This window comes from Platichthys flesus, chromosome 2 (assembly GCF_949316205.1).
Source record: "Platichthys flesus chromosome 2, fPlaFle2.1, whole genome shotgun sequence".
NCBI lineage: Eukaryota > Metazoa > Chordata > Actinopteri > Pleuronectiformes > Pleuronectidae > Platichthys > Platichthys flesus.
This window is the reverse complement of record NC_084946.1, coordinates 26,646,228-26,658,107: the sequence shown is the minus strand read 5'-3', so window position 1 is coordinate 26,658,107 and position 11,880 is coordinate 26,646,228. Positions and strand designations below refer to the sequence as shown.

The 11,880-nt window shown below is 42.6% G+C and overlaps 2 protein-coding genes across 2 annotated transcripts; both read left to right on the top strand.

Moving 5' to 3' along the window:
• Positions 1 to 2,880: 2,880 nt before the first annotated feature.
• LOC133971972 (cytochrome c1, heme protein, mitochondrial) lies at positions 2,881 to 7,519 on the top strand. The gene is made up of 7 exons (XM_062409125.1): positions 2,881 to 3,040; positions 5,064 to 5,254; positions 5,401 to 5,527; positions 5,720 to 5,877; positions 6,173 to 6,333; positions 6,630 to 6,730; positions 6,849 to 7,519. Exons 1-7 carry the CDS (start codon positions 2,960 to 2,962, stop codon positions 6,951 to 6,953), a joined length of 924 nt encoding a protein of 307 aa, XP_062265109.1. The 5' UTR covers positions 2,881 to 2,959; the 3' UTR covers positions 6,954 to 7,519.
• A 2,011-nt stretch (positions 7,520 to 9,530) lies between these two features.
• LOC133963690 (homeobox expressed in ES cells 1-like) lies at positions 9,531 to 11,633 on the top strand. The gene is made up of 4 exons (XM_062398272.1): positions 9,531 to 9,636; positions 10,380 to 10,540; positions 10,644 to 10,745; positions 11,475 to 11,633. The coding sequence occupies exons 1-4, from the start codon at positions 9,531 to 9,533 to the stop codon at positions 11,631 to 11,633; spliced, it is 528 nt and encodes a 175-aa protein (XP_062254256.1).
• The last annotated feature ends 247 nt before the right edge of the window (positions 11,634 to 11,880 follow it).

Below are 11,880 nucleotides of genomic sequence, written 5' to 3'. Positions count from 1 at the left end.
TGGTTTCGATATCCCAACGTTAATGTGGATCAGGTCTTTTTGTCCAGGTGCTTGAATTCAGCTTCACCGAGGATCTGGGATAGGAAGGAGAGTTCTGAAACAGGTCTGTTAATATTGAGAGTGGAGCCCAGAAGTCAATGAGCTGTTTATAATTACTATAGAGTGAAATGAGCCTGATCAGGTGAGTCAGTCTCCCTCAGTCGTCTGGTGGGAACCACGGCCAGGGGCAGGTCGATGGCTTCATGGGTTTAACCACATCATTGAGTTCAGGTAGAGTCACCAGTGAAAAGGAGCTGAGGGACGGCAGGTAAACTGATCTGGGGTCAGGGGCCTGCAGGCGATGGGGCTGGCTGCTGTCAGTCATTCAATTCAATGTTTTCTATTCTTTCTCTCTCTATTTCAAATGTTTCCAGGAGGTCAGGTGATGCCAGCCGATGAATATCAATTCCCTCCAGTCCTTCACGTGCTCAGAGTAAACATTAGGTTTTCTGGTTTAACTCTACGCACCCCTGTAGAGAGCGGCTGGAGACATTTAGCCATCGAGGCAAAGTACCGGGGTTGTGTGGCTCCATCCCCCGAATGCTTCTGCCCAGACTCTGTCTCCAAATCTTATCCAGGACAATTTGGCTTCACTTATGGACAGTCAGAGGAAGTGGAGATCTAAACAGTCGATTGAAAAGATGGACAAAAGTAGAAAATGAAGACCTGAAGCAGACGCCATTCATTCCTACACCTGGATCCACAAGCTGTGGCCTTGTATGAAATTCGTACTTTTCCAGGACACACAAGTTCAGTCAGTTGTTTTGCATGTTTCACTCTTTTTATTCGAGGTCGTCTGAGTTGTCACTCACTGCAGCTGCGGCTGCTCGTATGCACAGGACGTCCACAGAAAAGACCTCCTGTCAGGCTGACATGACAGGAATGACAGACCCCCCCCCCCCCCCCACACTGGGGCTGATAAATACTTTATTACCCACCTGCTGTCAACCAGGAAACATCCATCTGCACTCTCCCTCCGAACCGACTTCAATTCATTCAAACAAGCGCAGTGTTTTTATCTCTCTTAATATTTCAGTATTTTGATGGAAGGTTCCGTCTCCAGCTCGTGTCTCTGGTGGATTCGAACCAACACGCGTTCACATCCGTCTGAAAAGTTTCTGCAGATTGTTTGAGGTATTTTTTGTTCCATTTGCAAATTTTGAATATCTGATTGAACTGTTTATCTCCAGCTTTTATCAGCACGAGCTGCTCACATTAAATAAATTATGATAAAGCTGGTTTATGTAATTTCAGGTCGTTTTTATCACACTGATATTCTGTTCACGTGTTAATTTGTCCACCAAGTTTAGTTTTCTTTACTTATTTGATGATTATTAAAACAGATAAAAACATCTTGATTAAAAGCTGACACTGATATCGATTGGTTGAGGACGTCATAAACTCAACATGGTGACACGAGTATCTGGGATTATTTAACTTCAGTGTTGTACAACAGGAGGATGTGGAAACGTATTGTCCATTTCTATTTGCAGTTTATCTTTCAGAACATCCCGATTACTCCTTTCACCTTGTTTTACACTGGATTAAAAAGGATTAAGCCCAAAATTCAGGTTTAAAAAGACAAAATGGAAAAATAAATATCTCTTCTTTGTCATCCACAAGGACTTTTAGTATTTGGTGAATCTCGGGAGATCAGTATCAGCTGATTCAGAAACACACAAACAGGCCGACATCAACTCTCCTGCCACAGTCAGAGTCACTGAGGTCACATTTTATGCAGTAGCACAGGTGTTCCTAATAAAGTGCTCATGAGTGTAAAGTCTCACTCTTTTATTTTTTGATGCTGTGCTTCCACCTTCTGTAGAACTCGGGTTACAACACCTTCCAAGATGGATTTGGTTTGTTTGTGATGCAGGAGTCCATGTTTACATTTTAATTTAATTTAAAAGGTCACAGACACTTCAATGTAATAAAAAAAAAAAAAAAAAATTGTTGCAGCTCAACTCTTCACACACAACAGAAACAAAATTTTTCGAATTTTTGTATTGCGGTGAGGTATAAAGAAAGAAGAAAGAAATGATAAATGTGGATTTGACCCAATGTGCGTGTTGTCGTGTGTTATAATAAAGTTTCTCCTTCCACAGTTCCTCGAGGTCGAGTCCTGGTGATCAGTCCACTTGTCCTCGTGTGCCCTTGTTCAAGGAACGAGCCTCAAATAGACCTGACACATGGGGGCGCTATAGAACACGTCCCCCTATCACAACTCCATCATGAAACTGTGAAGCAGCTGGAGGGAAACTTCTCGTCTTTAATGTTTCTCACCGCGTCACGTTCACTCATCACTGAGATTCCATACATGTGACTTTGTTGATTAATTGATTGATTTTGTCACGTGTTGTGATTTTGTAACGTGTTACAAAACCACAATAACAGGTTGTGTAAATCCAAGTTGTGTAAGGTTTCCCGCAAGAGAGACACAATCAGCCCGGGTAAGCAGTTCCGGTCAGTGAAGGTTGCGTTCAAAATAAGAGCAGAGTTGACGCCTCAAAATAAAAAGCAAAATCAGGTATAATTAATTTTATCAGTTTTTTTAATGCGTGACATTTGCGTTCGAGTTTGCATATTTAATATTGTTATATTACTACTTTTACTTAAGATATATTTAAAACCTCATGACACCAATGACACTGTCCTTTTTATTATTATTACATCCTGGTTAATAATAATAACAACAGTAATAATAAATGCTACATCAACAACAACAATAATAACAATCATGGTTTGTATAATAACAGGTTTCAGAAGTTTTATTTTGTCAGCGGTGTCCGGGAAGTCCAGTGTAAATAAAAAGTAAGTGCATTTCACACGTGGACGTTTTTATTGTGAAGGTCCGCACCGGAAAGCCCGTGTTTCCGGCTCCTCTCGGCTCCTTGCAGCTTCTCTAAGATTCACAAACAAGATGGCGGCGCTACGAGTCGCGGTGCAATCGGGGTGCGGGAGAGCCCTGCTCGGGTCGCCGAGAACCATCAAGACGTCCAAGGTGAGGCCGGGGAAGGGGGTCGTGTTTCCCGTACAGAGCAGAGAGTGGTAATGGAAGAGTAGAGCGGCTGTGGGGCGACCTAGCGTCGAGCTAGCGTTAGCCTGGTGGCTGTCAGCGGGGTGAGACAAGGTCACTCGTGTTCTCACAGGTATTCAGGGTGTCCCTGGTGATCTAGAGACGTGTCCTGTGATATTTTATTGTTCTCATGCTGAGTGGAAAGATCCGGAGATTTAAATCCACCCACCAAAGCCCGTCGGTCGTTTAAACCCTGGTAGCACCGGCTGTGATTCACAAGCTAGCCGCTGAGCTAACTCCTTCCTCAGTGTCAACCAGCCGGCGAATGGTCCTGTCCGTTAAAGTGAACCTTCCACACTAGATAACGGTTCACGGTTACACGTGCACACACCCGTGGGTGGGGGTCGTGGTGTTACAATTGTTTTTATCTTTTAAAACAATGGTTAGTGGAAGTCATGGGAATTGTAGCCGAGCTAATCCGCTTGCTAGCGTGTTAGCATTTCAAGGACTGGGAGGACTTCCGGTGAAGAGGAGCCACTGATGTGTCCTTCATCTGTGAAGAGAGTTTACATCCTGACGTCAAATCTGACCTGTTCGTGTTTGGTGAAGCAGGTGATGGAACAAAGACCGTTTCACTAATCTACAAGTAGCTAAAAACAAATTAAACTATAAAGGTGCTGCAAAATACAACTTGAGTCAATGTACACAAGTTTTCCCAAAGCTAAATACTTTGGAGACTATGGCGAATAAAGCAGAAGTACTCATTTTGTACAAGGCTCCCTGAGGGATCAACAATAGAGCTCACCTTACATCCTGTGCTCAGCAGAAGAAGAAGAGGGTTTAAAAACTCTTTAGGACATTTAGCGCTTTCATTACGAGACTTGATGAACAACAAGTGGTATCAGAATAAAAGGAAAGTAAACTGTGATGTAACGTTAATCACAGTAAAACCAAACCTCAATTCCTACTGGTTCATCCATTTCTCCATCTGTTGGATTCCAGAGAGGGAGACGGAACCCACATTATTTAACAGCCGGTCATTCTCTCTCTGGGTTGCTGGTTTTCAGGATGCACCTTAAAGCCTAATGCATAATTCAGGACTGAGCTTACTGGCCAATCACTTTGACCCAAACATCAAGACCCAGTCGGTAGTTTCATATCCAGATATCACATGGCCACTTGTCACATTTTTTCTTTACTGTGGAAATCAAGAACACCTCTCTGCAGATGTAAAGTTGTCAGATAAAACCTTCAGGCGAGGGAATGAAAGCTCTTGTTTTAGTGACACATATATGTTCACAAGTTGACAAAGCTTCTAATCATTGAATTCACTAACTGAATAGATGAGCAAATTGGCACCACACCTAAGATTAGCATGTCCACAGGGTAGAGATAGCAGAATGTGTGTGTGTGTCTGTTTGAGGACTCGTGCAGAGATGCTGTTGTGATGTAGCTGGTTACAGAAGCACTAGTGAAGGACGGTTTCATAAGGACGCCCAGCGTGCGGACCACGAGCACACGCTCTGTTCAAGGGCATCGTAGTTACCTGATTCCTTTAATGGTATTTAGACACTGAAGCTGGGTCTTTACTCTTAAGTTTGTCATGTGATTGTGGAGAACTCAAGAGTCGCAGCACTGATCAATGACCTGATCATTGTTGTGTCCACCTTCAATAGCTGAATGGATTAGTGACTGTCAAGAAAAGGAATCTCTGGCATCTTTCTGCTTTTCTTTTACTCGTGTTATATTCACCAGAACCTGTTTGGTCTCAGACTGTTGGGACTAAACAAGCAGGATGAAGATTATTACAAATTAATCTGCAGAAAATAATCAATAATTTAAATTATCATTAGTCATTTGCCAAAACTCTGAAAGTCCACATTCTTTAAATTTGGACTTGGGTTCTGAAATCTAAGAAGTCTGTGACAAACCTCCCACGTTAGGTTTTAGGTTATTTGGGTTTTACTTGAATAGATAATTAACAATCATCTCATTTCATCCTGCGCAGGCCAACATGTCCTTTGCCAGTTTGCCCCGGAACAAGAAGCTCGCCCTCACAACGCTGGGTGTGGTCACGGCCGGCGGGGCAGGGCTCGCTCTGATGCTGCATCAGGCCGTCAAAGCCTCTGACCTGGAGCTCCACCCTCCTCAATACCCCTGGAGCCACGCTGGACCTCTGTCGTCTCTGGACCACGCCAGGTGGGACGGACACACACACACCTCCTAGTTCTCAGTATAACTAATCAAACTCACCAACTGTGGTTTACCTGAGCTCATGTGATATCAGTTGTATTCTAACCTCACCTGCTTCTCCACTTTCTTTCCGTCTCTTTGTACCACCACAGTATTCGCCGTGGCTACCAGGTGTATAAGCAGGTGTGCTCAGCCTGCCACAGTATGGAGTACCTGGCCTTCAGAAACCTGATAGGAGTGTCGCACACAGAGGAGGAGGTCAAGGTCATCGCTGAGGAGGTGAGTCTTCGTGTTCCTACCTTAGCAGAGGAATTACAGCTTCCAGGCTGGAACCGCTTCAAATGGATCGTTAAACAGTTTTAAATTCCACATTACACATATTTGAATGTTTTTAGATGTAGAGGCAAAGTTCTGTCAGTAGGTGGCGACACCTGGTCATGTAATGTAATATCTGTAATGTGTTGTGTTCAGGTTGAGGTAGTGGACGGTCCTGATGAGAGTGGAGAGATGTTCACTCGACCAGGAAAGGCGTCGGACTACTTCCCTAAGCCCTACTCCAACCCAGAGGCGGCTCGGGCTGCCAACAACGGAGCGCTGCCTCCAGACCTCAGCTACATCATCAGTGCAAGGTAACCGAAGCCCCCCCCCCCCCCCCCCCCCCCCCCCTCGTGCAACTAGCTTAGAATTACCTTTTCTATAGGTTCTAATGGTACACAGGCCTGCGTGAATTGAAATTAAGATTAGGCCGAGCACGGTAAAGAGTATTATCAAGAGTAATATCGAGAATACTTAATAGTTTGGTGAATTTATTACAGTTTGAACTCCTCTGCTTTAGGAACCTTTAATCCTGAGGAACATACAGTTTTACTCATTGTTGCTTTAACTCAGACAGTTTTGAAATGAGATGAAATCTGCTCCACTCAGACACGGAGGAGAGGACTACGTGTTCAGCCTGCTGACAGGATACTGTGAGCCGCCCGCTGGAGTGGATGTGAGGGAGGGACTCTACTACAACCCCTACTTCCCTGGCCAGGCCATCGGCATGGCCCCCCCCATCTACAACGAGGTCCTGGAGTTTGAGGATGGTACGATGACCTGTTCAAATTGAAAATATACAGGCTAGATATAATATATCAGAGCATCGATGTAGTTTGATCGAGCTGAGGGTGAAAAAGATGATTCTAGCAAGTAAAGGCGCCTCAAGCAGAAAAATCTTAACACTCAATCATCTGGGTTATGATGGCTGCTTGTCGACTTTGTGTATACACAGTGATAGGAGATTGAACCACATCAATCACTCAGTATGTTCAAGAGAGTTTTGAAATTAGTTTCTCGTTACAGTAGTAAGAACAATGGTGTTGATGGTTCTCTGTTGCAATAGGAACCCCTGCCAGCATGAGCCAGGTGGCTAAGGATGTGTGCACCTTCCTGAGGTGGGCCTCGGAGCCGGAGCACGACCAACGCAAACGCATGGGACTGAAGGTACAGCACAGGGTGTTTGATCTCAATGATTTCCCATTTTATTCACAATTGTGAGTTTTTTTTAGACAAGAACACAATAGAACAAAAATCACCTGAATTTATTTCTGTTATCTTTCAGTTGCTGTTGGGCTCGGCCATCGTCATCCCTCTGCTCTACTACATGAAGAGACACAGGTGGTCTGTGCTGAAGAGCAGAAAGATCGCCTACAAGCTTCCTAAGTAAACCAACACCCCCCCCCACCCCCCACCCGGTCTGGGCCTAAAACTTACCCGAAGAGAAGGCTGCGTTCAAAGACCCCACAACATTCACCTCACAATGATCTAACGGACACAGAACAACTGACACACACACATGCCTTTTTAGGAGCGGAACGAGAAATAATGGTATAAATATATAGTATGAGTATTCTGCCTTTTTTAGTTGTCGGCATGGCAGAACCAGTTGTCAGATTTGTCTTTATCTAGTGGTGCGAGTTTGTGTCAGAGAGTTGTGGCGTTCTTGAACGCACCCAGTACGTGTTTGTTTGATCTGCATTGAGTCACCGCTGGTACCTGTTCCAGTCTCAATATCACTCTGTCACTATCGAGTGACGCTTCAACGATTGACCGTCTGTGTATCTTTGTAAGATACTCGGTAACCACACGAACAAGTTAAATGGTTAAAGTTTCAAACATCCTGGTTGTGTGTTTCTCCACGCTCCTCTGTCCTCTACACAAAGGCACTCGGTGGAGAAACGCAACCTCTGATCCATCTGTTTTAATGTACAAAATAAATTATGTTAAATGAAACCGTCCTGTGTGATGCTTGGTTTTGATTTCAGGAGATGTTGCAAATGCTGCTTTTTTCATTCTGATCATTCTGTGCAACCGGTAGAATCATTATTTACTCATTAATCCTGTGAATATTTAATAAATTGGTGAACCTAACAAACTTTGCTATGAGGTGAGAATTTGTTGACACTCAGAGCCCAGCACCCTGTAAACCTCCAGTAGGTGCCAGTATCATTACTGCTATTTAACATAAGACATTTATCAGGCAGCATTAATGCTTATCCAGGGTGTGAATTAGGATGTCATGTTATTTCTATGCCTCCGCGACAGCCAGTGGCCGGAGGCTTTCAGCTTTCAGGTTCTTCGTCCGTCCCATTCCCGTGAAAGAGAGATCTCAACAACTCAGAACAAATCTTCACTTGGAACTGATTTGATTTTTGTTGCCAAAGGTCAAGGGGGCCGGGTTTCTCCTTGAGGGTGATATCTTAAGATCAGCTTAATGGAATGTCTTCAAATTTGATGCCAACTCAGTCATAATTGTCCTCAGAATAATCCACCAATGTAAATAAATGTTGAAAGAATAAAAGCAGAATGTCAGAGTAGAGCTCAAACGACGGCCAAGGCCCTTAAAGTCAATCTGCAACAAAGCGCACACACCCGTAGATATAAGTCCTCAAAATCTTCATGAATCCTCAAGATCCATGAATTGTTACCTGGGACCAAGAGGAAAAGACTAGAAAACAGCACTAGAAATTAAAAGAAGCAGTTTTCAATATTGTCATAGTTTTCGTGTGTCTTGATGAAGTGAATAAGGCACATTGAGGGGACTGGTGGTATTTGTGTAAGAGTGTAATGTGATGCAGCTTGGCTGAATATAAGGAGACTATTGGGCCTTGATGGAGAAATCAACTCTGCTGAGGGAAACTCTACTTGAGTCCTGCAATATTGATGACCTTAAAGCTAATAATTTCACTATTAAACAAGTGAAATGAGATGTTAAAACAGTGGAATCTTGATGAATATCGATCATCTCCTCTTATTCCCTGGAAAAAGAAGTTAAAGATACTTCCCTCAGGCTGATCTCGAGTTCAGGCGGCCTTCCTCTTAGCCTGCAGCCGTCTCATCCTTCGCGTCCGTCCCGCCTTTCATTGAGGGATAAATAAACAAGTGTGCTGCTGGTTTGAAGCCGCTACGGGCCTTCATTACTGGAGCTAATCTGCTTCTGAAAAGCGTTTCCTCCCTGCTGCTCCAACCTGCATTCAGACACTATTACAAGCCTCATCTGCATCACAACACACACAGATTAGCCTAATAGCATTAGTGGATCTCACTGGATCATCGTTATTATTGCCGTCATTATCATTATTATTAGTTTAAACTCAGCCGCGGCCCTGCGACAGAGGGACGGACGTGTTTTTTGTGTTAAAAACTGAAAACTAATTTTCTACTTTGGTAATTTAGAAGAAAAGGAGGAAATTCAGCTTTTGTGTTTGTGTCAAGGTGGCAGTTTAAAAAAAAAAGACCTGAGGGGAAACTCGCACACTTTGTGCATCACACGCACACTAAACTTTTTAATTCTCTAATAACAACTTTGCAAATTCTCTTCCCCCTTGCAGATTTGTGGCATTCGATCGTGAAACTCAAAATTTAAATCCAGGCGGCCTTTAAGTAACTCACATACTCAGCAGAGATTAGCCGCTGTATGGAACCTCAGGGAATCTCATTCACATGGAAAACCACTCCCTAATTCTAATTGGTGGCCAGTGTAAATCCTCCTCTCCTTTTTAAAGCAGTTTGTCTTCCTGCTGCTTCTCTTGTTCCTCAGACCAAACCAGCGACTCACCTCTCAGGTCACTTTGTCCCACGGACCCAAAGGGAAGCAGCTGCAGAATCAAGGAGATTTTAATTTGAAGAAAATCCACGTATGGAACTTGTTTTTTCCAGGAATCAGAAGAACTTAGTTTAGTTTGTAGTCAGTGGTTCTGGAATCACACTGTCTGCTGTTAGTGGTGTTTACTGATCAGACGTCATGGCGTCGGCTCTGGTTCCCAGATTAGTATTTTCCATCGATCGGATTCTGGGTTCGGAGCTGGAAAGACCGGGAAACTGTCGGAAGCTCCACAGACCGTGGGCAGGTGAGGGGCTAATGTTTTTAATTTAGGATCCTATTCTCTCTTCATCACAACAGCTAAAAAGTTAAAGAAAGTTTGTATTATTTGTCCTTTTGGAATAAAAGTTGCTTTTTAAAAGACATTTAATTTCCTTCTCTTCTAATTTGGCATGAGAGGATAAGAGATCACTGCACATTTCTTTAATGTAGTTTTCTGTTCTAATGGTACTGCAAATTTGATTACTTGCAACCCAAGAAAACTAGAGGCATGTCCATGTGTTTCTAATGGGGATCCTTAACTAAACTAAAGTGAACTGAACTGCTCTTATATATACACACTTCAGTTTATCTTTACAGACAGTTTCCTTTTCCTAAATTAGCTGCTTTTGGTTTTGCAATCTAATATTTAAAGTTTTCTGACATTGCTGATATTTAAATGTTTTGGAAATTGAACACTGGAAAACAGAGGTCAAATCAGCCCAGTAACGTTTAGAATGGAATTTTGCTACCAATATCTTAATGTTAACCGACTTATATGTATGAGAAATTGTCTGTTAAAGAATTCTGGAGTTTGATTTCTTTGTGCTGCCTTATCTAAATTTTCTTTAGTTGTTTAAACCCAACGGAAAATATGTATGTTTTTTGTTAACTTAATTTTGCTTAGGATAAATAGATCAACAATCTTTTCAGTTAAACTTTGTGTTATTATTCATGATATTTTAATTGTCAAAGGTGGTCTGTTATTTAATATTTCCTCAATCCATCAAGAGGTTGGAGCAGAGAAAGAGAACAAAGGAAACAGCCTCGGCTCCAAACATCAACACTGTTACACACAACAACAACAACAACAACAACACATGAACCCTCACAGGTCGACATCCAACTGGTACGTCGGACGCAGACCACGCACTGCCTTCACCAGCAGCCAGGTAGTCACCTGATCATCTGATCCATCAATCAATCAGTCAGCTGGTAACTTAATCATTTACACTGATAAATCTTTGTGTGTCTGTGTGCTTGTGTGTCCTGCAGGTGAATGTCCTGGAGACAGTGTTTCAGGTGAACTGTTACCCAGGCATCCAGCTGAGGGAGCAGCTGGCAGTGAGACTCAACCTGGAGGAGGACCGAATACAGGTGTGATAAATCAATCCATCAATCCATCAATCAAAACATCAATCAATCCATCAATCCATCAATACAACAAACCAACAAACCAACAATCAATCAATCAATCCATCAATCCATCAATCCATTAATCCATCAATCTATCAATCTATCAATCCACCAATCAATCCATCAATCCATCAATCCATCAATCCATCAAACCATCAAACCAACAATCAATCAAACAATAAATCCATCAATCCATCAATCCATCAATCAAAACATCAATCAATCCATCAATCCATCAAACCAACAAACCAACAAACCAACAATCAATGAATCAATCCATCAATCCATTAATCCATCAATCTATCAATCTATCAATCCACCAATCAATCCATCAATCCATCAATCCATCAATCCATCAATCAAAACAGCAATCAATCCATCAATCCATCAATCCATCAAACCAACAAACCAACAAACCAACAATCAATCAATCATTCCATCAATCCATTAATCCATCAATCCATCAATGCATCAAACCATCAAACCAACAATCAATCAATCAATCAATAAATCCATCAATCCATCAAACCATCAGATTTTTTAACTGATGCTGCTTAAAAACTACACCTAAGATAGTCATGACAAAATCTAGGCACAAATTAAATTGATAAAAGATAATTTATTTATTAAATTTATGACAAGAATTTGATTCTATTTTCTGACGTACAATTCATTCTCTCTCTCCCTCAGATCTGGTTTCAGAACCGACGAGCCAAAATGAGGCGTTCACTCAGAGAAACCCGTCTGCGGCTGGTCCAGACGGCCGTGGCCGACCTCGGGGTCGGCCACGGCCGAGAGGGCGAGGGTGAGGGAGAGGGTGACCTGGAGCGACTCGCCTCTCATCTCTGACTTCAGGAGGACGACTGACGCTGATGAACTTTTATCTTTCAGACTGTTTCTGGTCATGTGACTGTTTACATGTGAACGTCCACTTCATACATCATCAGTTCTTCTTCTGTGTTAAAACCATAGATAACTGGGATTAGTTACACATCCCAGTGGGAGATCATCAGGGTTTGATGTGACCTGCACTTCCTGATTGCCTGTGATTCAGAGGAATTATTTATATCGGTTGCAGTGAAAACTGGATCGTGTG

Coding starts and splice junctions, on each gene's coding strand:
- LOC133971972 (XM_062409125.1), top strand. CDS start 2,960: ATGGCGGCGCTACGAGTCGCGGTGCAATCGGGGTGCGGGAGAGCCCTG. Junction 5,528..5,719: donor TCAAGGTCATCGCTGAGGAG/GTGAGTCTTCGT, acceptor TGTTGTGTTCAG/GTTGAGGTAGTGGACGGTCC. Junction 6,731..6,848: donor GCAAACGCATGGGACTGAAG/GTACAGCACAGG, acceptor GTTATCTTTCAG/TTGCTGTTGGGCTCGGCCAT.
- LOC133963690 (XM_062398272.1), top strand. CDS start 9,531: ATGGCGTCGGCTCTGGTTCCCAGATTAGTATTTTCCATCGATCGGATT. Junction 10,541..10,643: donor CTGCCTTCACCAGCAGCCAG/GTAGTCACCTGA, acceptor TGTGTCCTGCAG/GTGAATGTCCTGGAGACAGT. Junction 10,746..11,474: donor TGGAGGAGGACCGAATACAG/GTGTGATAAATC, acceptor TCTCTCCCTCAG/ATCTGGTTTCAGAACCGACG.